Source organism: Leuciscus leuciscus (genome assembly GCF_965113295.1).
Source record: "Leuciscus leuciscus genome assembly, chromosome: 14".
In the NCBI taxonomy this organism is placed as follows: Eukaryota; Metazoa; Chordata; class Actinopteri; order Cypriniformes; family Leuciscidae; genus Leuciscus; species Leuciscus leuciscus.
Window position 1 is genome coordinate 25838666 of NC_138738.1, and position 17132 is coordinate 25855797.

Consider the following 17132-nt stretch of genomic DNA (forward strand, 5'->3'; position numbering starts at 1 on the left):
TAACAAGGCTAGGCTACTAGTGAGTGTCCGTGACAAGTTTGCCCGGGATTTAGCCCAAAATGTCGGGGATTCGGCTTTTGCGTTCTACAGTCGCCATTCATTATGTTTACTGTGGTGAGCAGGACGAGGCTGAGGGACGCGGGAGAACGGCGCGAGGTCGGTGGCGTGATTACTGATGAGCCGGTCTCTTATCTCTCACGGAGGAGCGGGAATTTTCTTAGCAATGTTAAAACGCACATCGACCGATCACTTGTTTAGCGTTCATGTAAACACTACATTCAGATTCACCAATCGAAATGAATTCAGTTAGATTGAAACAAAAGGTGTGCATGTAAACAACAAATGGCGACTGCAGAAAGCAAAAGCCGAATCCCGGACATTTTGGACTATCTCGACGGCCGGACATGTCCGGGATAAAGAGTATGGTAACCCCTACTACTCAGCTTTCTCCTACTACTCAGCTTTCTCCACAGAACAAGAGCCTGCTAGCTTAGCTTCCAAAGAAAGACCGCTGACACTGTGTACATTCTGTGAGTGAGATCCCACCTCCTATGGGCGGGTTGAAAACATGCGGGACAGCCCCTCCTACTGGCTGTAGTCTTTAGCCTCTGGCCAAAAAATCCTCCGATGACGCAAAATGACGATTTTTGCGTCATCTGAGGATTTTTTCCAGACAAAAAATACATAAATCTCTCATCTCAGGGGGATATGAGGGTGGAAAGCACGGTAATTCGAAAATACTACAGGTTTTCTACTAATACAAAGCTTAATGCTAAATCCTGAAGTATCCCTTTAAGCCATCTATTACATGCTAAAAATTATTCAGTACCAAGCCCCCTAGATGCCTCATCAGCTGGATTCAAACTTGAATGTATGTGTCTCTGTTGCACAACATCTGTTGAGTCTCTTGTGACAGCCACTCTATTTGCTACGAAGGTGTGGAACCGCTTAGTTTCATTTTGGATATATCTCAGTACAGTCATGCTGTCTGTCTAGAACACAGATATCCAAATTAATCTGCAACTCCCTTTGTAGCATTCTATCAACTCGTACAGCAAGAACAGCAGCCGTAAGTTCCAACCACATGATTGTTATTTGCTTTAAATGGAGCAACTCTTGACTTTTCTACATTAAATGCAACTGTAGTCCTTTTTTCCACTATTCACCAACCTCAAGTATTACGCTGTCCCATAGCCATACTCACTGGCATCAGAGAAGGTGTGGATCTGAGCATGTTCAGATGGTCAAGTCTTTGGGCTTTACACACCGGTCTACATTCAGTGCTATGAAAACACTGACCCAAAAATATGAACTTTCATCCTATATTCCATAGAATTCTGTGTAACATCACTACAAGGATACCAAAAAACGCAAAGTCCACGTTTCTGAGAAACCTCTACCTGATGAAACATGGCTTGTATATCAGCGACTGTCTGAACCTTGTAAGAACTCCCAACAGAGATTTGGTGAGATAGGGACCCTGCAGCAGCAGACCATTCAGAGGTTCCTTTAAACACTGCACCACAATCGAACACTACTCTTAGAATTATCTTTTTCTGATGATATAAATGGTGGTGTGGTATGTACCAAACCTCACCATCTTCTCGTTTCAACTGGTGAGGTGGTATTACCTCTCCACATCCCTTGTCAATAACTTCAGACAGAAAAGATGTATACTCTTGCTGATATTCTCGATTTCTTTTAAACTTCCTTTGTAGACCTAGGACATGCTGTTCTGCAACATTGTGGTTGTTTGGCATGATAATATCAGGAGACTAGGAAATTGATTGTGATTTCCATTATTTCCATGAACTCTGTTGGTTATTTCTGGACATGGCAAAATCATCGTCTGACAGTTTCTCATTAAAATCATGATTATATTGTGCAATCAACAGATCCTCCAGCCTGGCAATTGAGATCCAGAACTGCCAGTCATTCTTTGTTACTATTGCCATGTCTTAGTGGCCCATTCACGACCCACCCCAATAGGGTTTTGACTGCATAGGTCCTCCGCCTTGACTGTTAATAATTCTCTATTAAGTTCACCACCATTCATTTCAGTTTATAAGCTGTCAGATGAGACCAAACATGGCATAGTTACACACTAGTAAATAAACAGTATGTAGCTGAAAGCATATGTCCTGTGAAGCAAATGGTACAGACGTGTCATTGAGGTGCAAATGACTCTGTCTCTCCCGACAGTACCATCCTGTGCCTGGAGTGTCCCAACAGTCCCCAATCAGTATATTGATAAAATCCCTTGCACTAGATAGGCATTAGTATACTGTGATGAGAGAGGCCATTGTGCCATATTTAATTCACATGTATACCTTTAAAAGGATTTTTGAAGTACTAGGGTAGTAAAGCGTTCTGCCCATATTTGCTCAGCCCTACAGACCTTTCTTGGTCTAAAGTACGGCGCAGTATGGTGCATCTTGTTCCTGTAAGATTCAGTTTTCTCATAAGATGTTCTGTACAGAAACTGGCTGAACTTCCAGGATCCAAAAATGGATAGGTGTTGACAGTCTTGCTACCTAACTTCGCCTTGACTTGTACTGGAATGATAGACAGAACACACTCCTTGTTCCCTGCCCCAGTTTGACCACAACCCTGCAAAGTAGTTTTTTATTTTTTTTATTTTTTTACTGGTAATGGTGATGGTTTGCCTTTTGTTTTCTATGTGAAGCAAGGTGGATTGCCTTTGATTGCAGACATCACAGATTAATGGGTTTCTGCAATCTTTACTTACATGCCCAGTCTTCAAGCACCCAAAACAGGATATATTTTCTTCTTTTTCTCTGTGTGTCATGTTCTTTAGATGAGAACACCTTTCCAATGAATGGCAGCCTTTACAGGTAATACACATTTTATTATTGTCTTTTGGTTGAGCAGAACTAGTACAGGTGATTTTGTACTTCAGATGAACAAAACTCTGAAACTTTATGAACAGCTGCAACAGTTGCAAGGACTTTACTGGTAGATTTAGGCTTAGCTTTGACACGAAATGAAGAGGATGACTGTCCACTCTGTAGATCTCCAAACAATGGATCAGAAAGACTAATGTTCAATACCTGATGTTCAGTAAACCTTACCAAATCAGAAAACATAGCCCTGTTGCCACGATGCTCCTGTAGCTCACAGGCAGCAGCCCTCCACTTTTCTCAAAACTTGTAAGGCAGCTTCATCACAATGAGTCGATGGTTAGATGGAACATTCATTTCATCCATTATGCTGTAAATCTTCAATTACATTACAACAGCTTTTTAGAAAAATTAAAAAAGACGCCAAATAATCAACATCTTCAAACTTTATCATAGGCCAGCTCATGCTTGGTCATATCTGCTTCTGTTACTTTAATTTCACTGCCATATCTTCTCCATATCTGCTGCTGTTACTTTAATTTCACTGCCAAAATGTTTGTTGAGCAGATTCTTTGCTCGATCATATCCTTGATCAGCTGTCATATTGTGACAACTACGGACTAACTCTCTTGGCCTTTCTCTTGTATATTGCTCTAGATCAGGGGTTCTCAAAGTTTTGATAGGTGAGGGCCAATTTAGGAACCCAACATTGAACTGAGGGCCGCCAAAGGGGCGGGGGAGAAAAAGAAAAAAAAATACTGAAAAGAAAATCCCATTTGAAATAATTTTAATGACCAGGTTGCATCTCTACAGTTTACATTTATTGAGGGTATTATTATATAACTGAGGCTAAATCTGGCAAATCTTGAGAAAAATTGCAATGCAAACTAAATCCCTGGGGTTCTCTACCCTCAACAGACAAATTTGGGATATAACAGTCCTGTGTGCAGTCCATTTCAAGAACAAACTTATTTAGAACAAATCAGTGTGCCTTGCTTCTTATCAGCATAGGCCTTATTCAGGGGCAATATATAAATGTAATGAATTATAATTATTATTCCAGCTACCAAAGCACCACATGAAAACCTGACAGGGAGAGAGAGAGAGAGAGACTCTTTTTAAAGAGGCTACATGCGATTTTCTGAAATTTAAACTCGCGACTGACACCTGTGGCCAAAAAACGGAACTGCTCTTCCTTTCTGCTCGCTCTCGTACGTGCACACTTCACAAGTCATCCGCTGCAAAGAAGTTAACATTATGTTTAGTTTACAGAGGTAAGAACAGTCAAATACATATATTGTTTGAGAAACTAAGTTTGTTTGCTGACTAGCGGTGGCAGAGTGATCTGAAACGTTTAACATGAACGCGCTTGACGTCACATCCGCAGACAGCGCGGGAAAAATCCGACCCGACAGAAAATAGATAAAATTGGATACAGGCTTATAGGTGCACCCACTGTGAGCGGACAAGGTGTCAGTATGCTCATCAGGAGATGTTTGAGTCATAAATGGTAAAATAAAAAGGCTATTGTTACGTTTATTTTGGGGGAAAAGTTGCATATAGCCTCTTTAAAACGCAAAGTTTTAATTTGAACTGGCTACACCAACTGCTGCGCAAAAAAGTAAATATCGACGAATTTTCAGATTTTTGTTTATGACTTTTTGCCCCTTTATTAAACATTTAAAATATTCCCAAATTAATATGGAAAACATGTCGATTTTACTGGTTTTCTAAGGCCAAATTAGAACCTGGAATTTATGTTTTTCCCACAGTGCTGAATATAGCCTGTGTCTCTGGAACCACAGCCCACAGAAAGGTGAGTTATAGAATAAAGATAATAAATGTGTCTGAAAAAACAGCGAGGCATTTTAATTGTTTATTAATAAACTATTGTTTTCTAAGTGTCGGCTAAAAACATATCTCCATCTCCGCTGTTAAGCAGATGCGCTTTTAGAGAGAAATGCACCTTTCATACGGATAACATCAGAAGGTATTAGCTTTCGATTCGAGTTTGTTTGTTTAAAAGTGGACATTTCAAGCTTTAGCCTACATAGGCTATATTTTGTTTCAGTTCTCGAGCTCCAGTTCATGGAGATCATGAAAGTGCGTAGGCTACTGATTGTTTTGTTTTATTTTACAAAAGCACAACGATTTTTTGTTATTATGAGTTTACACAAATAAAAGTAGTTGCGAATAATGTATTATTATTTTCTGTATGACCAGAAATGATTGAGTATTTTAAGTTGTTTCCACTGTTGATAGGAAAATGCAAGTGTTCGCGCCTGTGAAAAATTTGAAAGGTAATGGAAACGCGGCTATAATAAGCTTGTCATTAAACGTACAGTATGGGATTTTTTCTCCACTAGGGGTCGCTAACCTATTTACAATAACTAAGGCGTAGATTGATGACGCAACATTTGCTATGAATTATGGATTTTGTCGTCAACGTCAAGCCGACCGATCTAATAATGTATATGGATTACTGAATACATCGATGCTTTTATCATGACTGTGATATGAAGCAGTTCGGGATTGCTAAGAGACAGCTATAAGCTCCACACGCGACACGAGTCCCGCGGATATAAAAGGAATATGGACATTTCATTCTACCGAACTACACGCAGAATTACTACTCACAGGTCAGTTTATTAGACAAATTAAACTTGAGAGGTAACGCAGCGCTGTTTCACTTGGTCTAACATTACACTATCACTCTAAACTGCATTTGAATGTGTTGAAATGTATGTGTTAACGTTAGTTTGTCTGTATGAGACTAGCAGTAAGCTAGCTAGATCAACATTAGAATAACATACAGATCATATTCTAACATTTTATCATTGTTGAACTATATAACATTGATTAGTTTTATGTAAATGTGCTCACCTGTTTAATAAAGTACATGTAGGAGTTGTCGAAGTCTCGGACGTGGAGCTCTCGTTTATATAGTGTCCATGGGAGCTCTCGACATCTCGAAAACACCGCGCTGATATTGATTCTCGGTTTAGTTCTCCTTTTTTATCCAAAGTCTGCTTGCCATGGTCCATAATGTTTGAACGAAACAACAACAGCGTGCAAATAGACATTGCGAACTACACAGTTGTCCGCGTCAGTTTGGTTACTATCAGAGGGCTCTGGTTCATAGCTCTGGTTGCCATGGCAGCACGAGCGGAAACCAGAGACAACACGGATATGACGGCATTGACGGCGACAAAACGGAAATAAAGACACGGTCCGTGTCTTCGAATTAAAATATTAATTTCTCTGGATTTAGAAGTTAATTGGAACTGTCGGGATAATGTAAATACACAACTTTAAAAAATATATAACATAGATATAGTGATTTTTTTATATTTTTAAATAAAAAAAATACATATTGTGCCTTTAAGTCACTTGTCACTTGCGATCGGTCGGACCACACCTGTAATTACCGCTTATGCCTATAGATGCCGCTAAACACCACTAAACGGAGATGAATTTTTTCAAAGCAATGTAGCCTACAGTTTTACAGATGTTATCAGATGTTATCATAGACAGTATAAGAAGTGGACAGAGCCATCTCATTGGAACTCAATTGAGACAAGTGAAGCCCATTTTTAGCGATTTCTTAGGACTTCCGTTCCTGACGCGCAGACTCAAACCGAGCTTGACGACGTAGATGTGACGTGAGCAACCCGTCTGTCTTCTAGTGGCTGTGGCATGAGAAATCTGAATCATTCCCTTCCGAAACTTGCAGAGACGGAGAGTGTGAGTAGGAGGTGTCCACGAGCTAGGAGCAGGAGAAACTTTTGCTAGGTATTCTGATGAATTATTTTGTCATTTTGCCTCCACGTCTCCCCGATCGCCCGCGAGCTTCTCCTCCTGTCCATACGGTAATCTCTCTACTGTGCGACAGAGAGTCGCGTGGTTATGACGCAATCGTTAACCTACTTTTACAAAAACTGCTTCTACGGGGCCATAACATAAGCTACAAGGTAATGGAGCATTTTATACATTGTCGTGTTTCTTTAGAAATAAATAATGGATAAATGGAGTCTTTAAATGCCTCAGATGTGAAGTTATTCGCTGTCAAAGTGACGCCAAAATGAATGGGAGTCAATGGGATGCTAACAGCAGGTGAAGTTCTGCTACAAGATGGTGGCACGCGGCCGGCTTCAACTTCCGGTCGACTTCCTTCCCGCTTGGATGTTATCCCGGGCCGCCAGAAATGTTTCTGCGGGTCGCCATTGGCCCGCGGGCGCACTTTGAGAACCTATGCTCTAGATAGTAAAGGCATTCTTGCTTGTCACCTGTTACTTTTTTTTCAATGACTTGTTCAAAAGAGCCATACTGCAATGGATCTCCATCAAACTCCATTATCCTTTGAGGTGGAAGGGATCCAAAGCTTGCTGTTGAAGCAATTGAGCAGTAATGTTATTTTGCTGCTGTACAACATCATAGGACTTGGAGTAGAAACGTGAAAGGTAATTTGAGGAGGCAACAAATGTGTGTGAATGTTATCTTCAGGCCCGTAGGAACTTACATTTTTCTGCTTTGCAGATGAAGGTTTACAGTGCATTGAAGCTTTTGCTTGTTTGCATGCTTGATCTCTCCTTTGGATGTACAATCAAACTGTCATGTTGAGAACTTGCATTTTGTTGTTGTAAAGGCACCTTTGGGTTAGAACATTTATTTGATGTACATGATTTTACATGCTTCACTTAATATGCATTCATTCCTTCAACACTTCCTTCACTTGATTCCAACATAGACATTTTTGCAGTAGCAGCAGCTAATTTTGATTCCATTTGTAATTGTTCAATTTCTCTCTGCAGTTTCTTCTTTTGTCTTTGGAGATCTTCCTCTTTGGTCTCAAGAACATGCAATTTCTTTAAAGCGACTACAGATTACAAAAAGGCTACTTTTTCAGCTTTTGCTTTGAGACGAGCAGATGCAGTGCTTGAATCCTTTAAAGAACCAGACTAGCAATAGGGTTTAAAGCAAGATCCTCTCTTTGAAGCATTGGATATACTGTCATCAGAATTTATATTTGTCTATTAAAGACATTCCATCATATAAAACCTCAACATCAGATAACTATTGTTTGACATCAGTGATAAACTCATTATTTATTTTTTATTTAATTTTTTGGACAAGCCACCTTTGTTGCTCTTCATACTCCGTTTCAGCAATGAATTATGCGTTTCAATGGCATATTTGCAGTGTTTCAAAACTCTTTCAATATTTTGCACATCAGAAACTGTTTCTTTGGTAACTTTTCTGGAAAGAAGATCGTTGACCCTTTGTTCAACTTTATTTGCTCGAGTGAATTTTTTATTTACATTGGTCTATTAAGAATTTGCAAAAGCAATGAAACGCCTTTGTCAGTCATTTTCCATACTCTTGTCTCTGTTTCAACAGGGCTATTTCTTTCAATAACAGCATAGCCATGCACTGAATTACTTTCAACAACATCAGCATCATCCTTTGCATTCCTGAATTCATCATCATTCATTTTTCAAATGACGCTCATTGCGCACATAAGCATGTTTCCTTTCAAAGCGCGTTCAATAAGCAAGCCACAAAGCGAAGATAATAATACTGAACAGAGTGAGATCCACTTCAACACAACAGAACGCAGCAAGCCCAAAGCACTGTTGACTGCAGAACAACACAATCATTCGAACTCAGGCCGCAATTCAAACTTCATCATCATCCCAAAATGTGATAAATATCGGTCAAATAAAGTCACTCATTTCGTATTTCGGCATTTCGTAGAGCTTCGAAGATTTCTCCACATTATCAAGCATAAACACCCTGTTGAGTTCAAGATGGCAAGACTCTGAGCGATCCCGGTCTAATAGTAGTCACTCACTCTGCCATATGCGCAAGTCAAAACATTTTCCATTCACCGAATTCCTCCGTCCTTTCCAATGCACGAGAAAACTAAATTCCAAACGATATCCGAGCACTTCCTTTAAGCTAGGGAAAGGTGGTAAGATGTTCTTCACGCATAGTTTGGAATAAACAATGTCCACATAGTGATATCCATTCTATCACTATCCATTGTGGATAGTGATCCACATCCATTAAAATGCTTTGTTGTCCATTTAATGAAATGTATAGGGTAACTTACAGAGTTTAAAAGCAGTGGTTCTATGGTAAGAACTATATGTTCCCTCCACCTGTCCCTTCCTGATACAACCCATGGGAGGTTTAAATATCATGTGATATTAATAAGTGACCACGCCTACACCACTGGTGTACACCGTCATCTAGTGGTTGAAGAATCAATACATTTGGCTCCTACAAATGCTTTGCCATGTTTTACCAAAGCTAGGTGATTTATCTTGTGCTTGTAGGGAAGTTCCAGATTATAAAATATTTATTTGAGGGGCAGTGAAATGAAATGCTGCAGTGAAATGTAGATCATTCAAATGCAACACGCTTACCCTACCTGACTGATGATGCTGTTCTGCCTTTGTCACCCCTTGGAATGAAAGTTTGTATATCCATATGGATAAATAAAATAAATAAATAGATAAGTAGATCACTCCTAGCAAACAGAACATAAACAATAAAATAAATAAAAATCTATTATAAAATTCACAACAAGCATTTTTGTGAACTAACTAAATTAACCAATCACTTCAAAAAGCTTTCATCAATGATGACTAAATAAAGCCACAAATGATGCCAAATTAGAAGAGATAAGCAAGCATTCTTTTAGCAGTTAACAAGCTAACATTATCAATCAATTCTGTGCTAAGTAAATTTGACTTGGAAAATGGGATGTTCTCATTCAACTAATTAATACAAATTCACATACTACTCGTTATCACAGCGATAAGCACTAGCCTGGTAGTTACCTCTCCTCAGCTACAACGTCATATTATGAATAATCGTCTGCAAGTCGAAAATATTCCACAGGGAAAAGTGAAGGAGCAGCACAGCGAAGGGGTTAGGCTGAGGCATATGATGAGGATGCGCAGGATATTTTCGCTCCAGCTGGCATTACAGTCAGCCTTCTAGTTTTGAATAATTCTTGTTTAAATAAGTAATTGTGTAACTAATAACATTCAATGAATAGAAAAGCCTATTTCAGATGTATCTACTGTAAACTACCTCATCAGACAAAGATTTATCAAGATGATTGAGATGCCCCTGATGCTTACATAAAGCCATTATGCTTATATAATTGAAACCCCCCATTTCATCACCGGATTAACAACTAGTTTTACAGTATGGATGGATCACCTTTGTGTTGGCTACTTAGTCATTGGAAGAGAATTTATGCCTCTCTTTTAATAGAAACCTTAAATTACCTTAATGTTGGAACAATGACAGTGGTGGTTAGACTGAAGTATTCAGCTCTTCTACTGCTGTGCAATGTTAGTCATTAAAGAAATGTCACTCTTTAATGGGTCACCTTTGTGGGTCTCTTCACTCCTGCTGTATTCTTTGTTCCATAGGAGGATCTAATCCACTTGGGAGCAAAGTTCTCCCCATGCATCAGACGAGACAGTCAAATAGTGAAGCTAGCACAGCAGGCCAAAGATCTAGAGAGAGAGTCCGGCTGCTGTGTACAGAACGATGGATCTGGATGTGTGCAGACCCAGAATGACGACTGCTCGGTACAACTGTACAAAAATACAAACATCCATTCATGAACAATAATAAACAATATACAAACAGCAAAGCAGTTATGTGTCCAGTAAAGATTAATTGCAGTCATACATTTCAAACAAAGCTCTTATCTACCACCCAGAGGAAGCAAGCTGAACATACATTTGAATTACTTTTAATTCAGTATGACTTGTAAGTAAAAATGTCTTCATTTTAGTGCTTCCTCTTTAAGAGGATTATGACTACTAAATACATTTTTGCTTTTTTTCTGGTTCCAGGAGACTTTAGCAACGTTTATAAAATGGAACAAAGAGAATGTAGACATGGTGAGATCTTCAGGTGCAGTCTGTCATCAGGACCCAAGGTAAATTTCAATGAAATATCTCTCATTCTGTGAGAAAATTATTAACTTTTATTTTATTGTTTTGTCTTTGCAATCCATGCTGGGAGCAGAACTTGTGAGGAGCCAGCCTCATCAGGACCCCATGTTTGGCCTGATAACATTGCAGAGTGGCCGGTGAGAAATGTTCACCAATGTTTTTACCGTCATAGAAGATTTGTCTTAAGATTTTTTTTGTCAAACAATTCAGCCAATGAAGTCCAAAATCAAATAAATAATGTTTGTGTGTGTGTATGTGTATATATGTTGGAGGAAGGGTTTAGGAATACAGCTCTTGAGTAGCCCCACCAAAAGTAATTGGACAATTGACTCAAAAGTTTCATGGACAGGTGTGGATGACTACTCCATAATTTATTCATCAATAAAGCAGGTAAAAGGTCTGGAGTTGATTCTAAGTTCGGTATTTGCATTTGGAGGCTTTTGCTGTGAACCAATACCATGCGGTCAATGGAGCTCTTCATGCAAGTGAAACAGGCCATCGTTAGGCTATTATAAATAGGCAAAAATAAAACAAATCAATCAGAGAAATAGCAGGAACATAAGAAGTGGCCAAATCAACAGTTTGGTACATAAAAAAAAAAAATAAAAAAAAGATTTCACAGGTGAGCTCAGCAACATGAAAAGGCATCAGTGGTAGATGATTAGGATCCTCTCCATGGTAAAGGAAAAACCCCTTCAAAAAGTGAAGCCAAGTGAAGAACACTATTCAGGTGCTTGGCGTGTTATTGTCAAAGTCTACAGTCAAGAGAAGACTTTACGATAGCAAATACAGAGGGTTCAACAAGGTGCAAACCATTCATAAGCCTCAAGAATAGAAAGTCCAGATTAGCCTTTCTATTAGACCCCCAAAAAAAAAAAAAACTCTAAAAAAGCCAGACCAGTTCTGGAAAAGCATTCTTTGGACGGAGGAAACTAAGATCAACCTGTACCAGAATGACAGGAAGAAAAAAGTATGGAGAAGGCTTGAAATAACTCATGATCTAAAGTATACAACATCATCTGTAAAACGCAGTGTTATGGCATGGGCATGCATTGCTTCCAGTGGCACTGGTGTTTATTGATGATGTGACAGAAGCAGCTGGATGAATTCTGAAGTGTATAGGGATATACTCTCTGCCCAGATTCAGCCAAATGCAGCAAAGTTGATTGGATGGTGCTTCACTGTACAGATGGACAATAATTCAAAATGCACTGTAAAAGCAACCCAGGAGTTTTTGAAGGAAAAGAAGTGGAAGATTTTCCAGTGGAGTCAATCACCTGATCTCAACCAGATTGAACATGCATCTCACTTACTGAAGACTAAACTAAAGGAACATGAATAAACAACAACTGAAGACAGCTGCAGTAAAGGCCTGGCAAAGCATCACAAAGGAAGCTTTAGTATTGATGTATTGTTCCCCTTTTCCACCAACAAGAACCGGGTGCTGGTTCAGAGCTAGAGCTATTGCCAGTTCGGAGTTGGTTCGACTGACGAACCGGTTTGCGTTTCCACCGGCCAGAGAGCCACAACAGAGCTATATCTTACGTCACTGCATACTATCATGTTGCCCAGCAACGCTAGCGCGGCAGCGCCAAACACAAACACACCAGACTTGTTCGAGATGCATCGGCTTCTCGCAGAACGATCAGCACATGAAATCAAAGCACTGCGAAAGCGATCAAAAAGCACAAGGAGTCGTATGATCTCCAAACACTCCCGCAGCTCTGATCGGTCCACGCTGCTCCGATGCATCTCGAACAAGGCATCAACAATAATAGACGTTGCGTTACTATGGATGCTCATGGGTTTGCGAAAATAAATCGGCATCCAAACACGGCGAATCCAACGCGTTCGTGCAGCTCGCCGTAACTTACATAGACGGATATTATAATCGAGCTGCTATTAGCTCGACTAGCTGCTATTTAAAAATGGCGGTCACAAGTTTCTCTTCAGTCTTGTTGGCCACGGTAACCCCGCCCCCAGCCTCTGACGCAAGCGGTTCTTTCTTGGCTCCGTTCTAGACCCTGCAATGATTTGGTGCTACTTAAGAACCAGTTTTACTGGTTCGGAGCTGGTGCTTTGGCGGTGGAAAAACAAAGAACCGATTTGAAACTAGGCTCTGGCTCCGAACCAGCACCAGCTCTGCCTTGGTGGAAAAGGGGTATTGGTGATGTCCATGGGTTCCAGACTTTAGGCTGTCATTAGGGACTTAAAGGGCAGTAAAGTACACTGTTAACTGCTGTAGCCAAATAATGCAAAAATCACTAAAGCAATAATAAAGAGGATGACATATCAAATCATTTAACAAAATACAAAAAAAGTATTTTAAAAAAGCAAGAAAAGGGTTGCTTTTGGCATTAAATTATATACAGATCAATTAAAATGCAACATAATCATAAAATATAACATTTACTTATCTAATCTGTCTCGTATTAATGACTATGGCAAATCAGCTGTTCTTTCGTAGTAGATGTTACAGTAGAATGTCACGAAGTAGCAGTTAAAGTCGCACATGCACCATAGAACGTCAGAACGTCGGTGCTGTTTCATCAGCAGCTGTTGCTTAAAGCTGCCGTCGGCAAGTCTGGCAGATTGGGTCGATTAGCCAAAATGTTGAATGTTTACAACTCTCATGCCCCTCCCCACTACCAGCGAGCACCCTCCCATCGAGGTCGTGCTCGTCAGTGCGTCACTGTGCGTGTGTACCTGATTTTCTGTGAACGCGTCCGTCTCTTCAGCATCTATCAACACCATGGACTCGGAGGTAGGCTGCCCTGGCTAATCTAGACATAGATAGCAATAACCGAGGAATTGGAAGCTTGTTAGTAGATTTTCTCTCCGCCATCACGCTTCATGCAATCTCCAGGCGAACTTCAGGCGTGGCGTGTGCATGTGATATTAACGTGCGCGAGTGAGGGGGGATCTGTGGCGTGTGCACGACCTGTGATTGACAGTCAGATCTCACACCCCCCTGCGCTGATTGGACCTGATGAAGCGGGAGCGCTGGATTTTTGCAAAACAAATAACACGCTCCAGGTGGAGTTAGAAGCTCGGGTTTTTTTCTAAAACCACCTTATTTATGTTCTTCTGTCGGATTATAGTGTCGATTACACTGAATATGATCAAAAAAATGTTGCCGACGGCAGCTTTAAAGTCTCTATTGCATGTAAAGGGTTCTCGATAAAATCTTAAAAATGAACATTTTATTTATGATTATATTCATTAGCCCGATTACATTTGAGCCCCTGAAAAATGGTTGCAACTTTTCACATGATATTTTTGTTCAAGCCCCTTGAATTAAAGCTGCAAGTCTGCACTTCAATTTCATATTGATCGTTTAATTTAAATTGTATTCTGGTGGCATACAGAGCCAAAATTATGAAAATTATGCCTGTGTCCTAAAATATATATGGACCTGTGCCCTGTGGTAGATTTTTCCCCCTATTTCGCGCCTGATCTAAGTCTACCTGGGTCTCGTCTACAATCAACGTCCTCTGGGTCTAGTCCACAATCGATGTCCCCGAACGTCTGCAGTCGACGTTAGTTTCTCTGGGTCCCCTAACTCTAACTTGTTGCGCAGCAATAATAACCAGACAGACTTCAGCAAATGTCCTTTAAATGCTTTAATCACGATTCACGGCTGGGAGAGTTCCCGAGCAGTTCTCAGAGAATCTCCCCCAAGAAGAAGCACGGTCGGAGGATCTCAGACAAATTTCAGAGAGAATCCCCCCCAGCAAACAGGAATACAACAGGTTTTATAGGATAAAGACAGACACAACAAATAAAATCATCGTGACTAACTCATGAATTAACTCACGTCAGGTTCTATCAATATGATTGGTTCAATTGGTAAAAGACCCCACCCCCCACCCTCTGTTATTGGCATAAGCAAAATTATCACGAATCAACAAAAAAAAAACAGGAAACTGTTAAGAGTTCGGTTGATTACTCAATATTGTCATGAGACAATGCAAACAGTATATTTTTGATTTTGTCATCGTCAGCACTTCAGAATTTTCCATAACACAACAGGCAAAGAACAGAACATTTTAGTATATTTGGTTCAAAGTGTTAGAATGTTAGGCCTAAAAAGGAAAGTAAGGTTAGATGTTAGAATTATGATTAGTTTGATATACAGTTTACTATTTTATTCATTAAAAAATCCATCACAGTACACACACACAGTTTTATGCCTTGATTGTTTTTCAATCTCCTATTCCTCTACTGCAGATTTGTACATACCCTAAAACGTGGAACCACACAGGATACAAACACATGGACTGCACACTGAAGGGCAGGCCATGCTGTATTGGAACTAAAGGAAGGTAATGAATGAACATTTGAAATAATAAAAATCAAGGTTTAGATGATGACAGTTTGCATTAAACATGTTGACAATTTTACCATATGCTTACAGTCAAAGGAATTGGTCTGGAATGACAAATGGAAAAAAACATTTAATTTGTTAATCCAAACAAATGGATTTGCTAATGGATTTGTCATCCAGTGCCTCTTTCTGACAATCAAATTTTATAATTTTTATTCAAATCTGCTCCATTTTTATCCATTTGTAAAGATGTGAAATTACCACTTGGGAGTACTGCCAATTCATGCGTGGATATTTCCATGAGGAGGCCACACTCTGTTCACAGGTATCCATTTACATTGAAAACATAATTTTTAGCCCAGTCATCAAAATTAAGACAACAGAACAGGTTTTTAAAACTTAAAAATGCCTTGTTCACTGTTTTCTGAAAATAGACTTCTCTGGACTGAATTAAATGGTAATACTTTGAGAGAGGCCATTTTTTTGTTGATATACATCATATATCATCCGGCCCACTATATTTTTCATACATCATCAGGTCCACTGCCTGGATGATGTGTGTGGGTTGCTGCCATTCCTGAACCCCAGTGTCCCAGATCAGTTCTATAGACTGTGGCTCTCCCTTTTTCTTCATGCTGGGTAAGGTTGAGGTCTTTATACTCATTCTTTCTCTTCCACTCTTTCTCATGTCTATACATGGAAGGGAGAGGCAGACTGAGACTATTACTAGATTTGAGACTCAACACAAAAATGGTATTGACAGTTTCTTTGACCCATGCTCATGTGATTTGTTTTTTAGTTTACTGCATTGCCTGGTGTCAGTGATCTTCCAAATGACTATACTTAGAGACCTGGAGAAACTAGCAGGCTGGTTACGCATTTCCATCATCTACGTCCTCAGTGGTATTACAGGAAACCTTGCCAGCGCCCTCTTCCTACCGTACAGAGCAGAGGTATGGCACAAGTGCCCAGCACAGCTAAACTTCACCTAATGCATTAAAATGTCCCTATGCAAACACGTATTACCATTACAGAATGTTCCATATTTAATACTTATTTAAGCTCTGTCAAAAACATCACTGGCATTTGATTTGTCCCTTGCTTAGTTAAAACAAACTAAAAAAACATTTAAAGTGACACAATAAAATTCTATGAGCCAAGACACATTAAACACATTTTCAAAACTATGCCTATATGAACAGTGTGATTAATATTACTTACTTAATAAAAAGTGTGGTAAAATTGCTTGTAATATTTCTGTGCAAAGTTACATCCAGTCTTTCAATTCTTGTCATGATTATGTAGAGCTGTAAATGCGATGTATTGCCTGGTATATGCAACGACACCATGAATATCATATTCATGGTATCCTTGCATATACCTGGCAATATACTGTATCTACGTTATTATAAGTGTTCTAATAAAAATGGCCTTCACATTCCTGCTTCTATACTCTCTGACAGGCATTGCCCCATAGTTGAAATGTATTGTCTATGGCAGGGTTTCTCAAACTCTGTGCAGGACAGTGGCCCTCCAGGACCGTTTAACTCCAACCCTGATCAAACACACCTGAGCAAGCTAATCAATGTCTTCAGGATCACTAGAAACTCACAGCTAGGTGTGTTCGATCAGGGTTGGAGCTAAACTGTGCAGGACAGTGGCCCTCCAGTACCGAGTTTGAGAAACCCTGGTCTATGGCAATTGCCAGAATGCTTAACTTGAAATGACTCAGAAAAATCATTTAGTTTTGATAAACTTCTGTTCACTTCCCTTCCCTTTGGAGTAAAAGTGTAACCTCGTATTCTTAGATATACATTTCTTAAATTGTTGACGTTTCTTAATTTTATTTATTTTTCTTATCTGCAAATTACTTTTGTGCCTTTAAGCAGAAAAAAGAAAACTGTTAATTCTACTTACTGTAAGATGGTCAGTTTTTTAAATTAATTAATTTATTTATTTGAT

The 17132-nt window shown here is 39.5% G+C and overlaps 2 protein-coding genes across 4 annotated transcripts in view; one reads left to right on the forward strand and one right to left on the reverse strand.

The window, feature by feature from the left end:
- Window positions 1-17132, reverse strand: part of LOC309474407 (uncharacterized protein) — a 328024-nt gene that overhangs the window by 285430 nt on the left and 25462 nt on the right. The gene's annotated exons all lie outside the window — the stretch shown is intronic.
- The window catches only part of LOC309474318 (inactive rhomboid protein 2-like), a 93219-nt gene that overhangs the window by 62951 nt on the left and 13136 nt on the right, over window positions 1-17132 (forward strand). The window contains exons 12-18 of the mRNA XM_082136782.1: window positions 10310-10471; window positions 10742-10827; window positions 10917-10980; window positions 15074-15168; window positions 15420-15495; window positions 15709-15809; window positions 15970-16123. Of these exons, the coding sequence (XP_081992908.1) occupies window positions 10310-10471; window positions 10742-10827; window positions 10917-10980; window positions 15074-15168; window positions 15420-15495; window positions 15709-15809; window positions 15970-16123 (738 nt within the window). The remainder of the gene's footprint in view (window positions 1-10309; window positions 10472-10741; window positions 10828-10916; window positions 10981-15073; window positions 15169-15419; window positions 15496-15708; window positions 15810-15969; window positions 16124-17132) is intronic.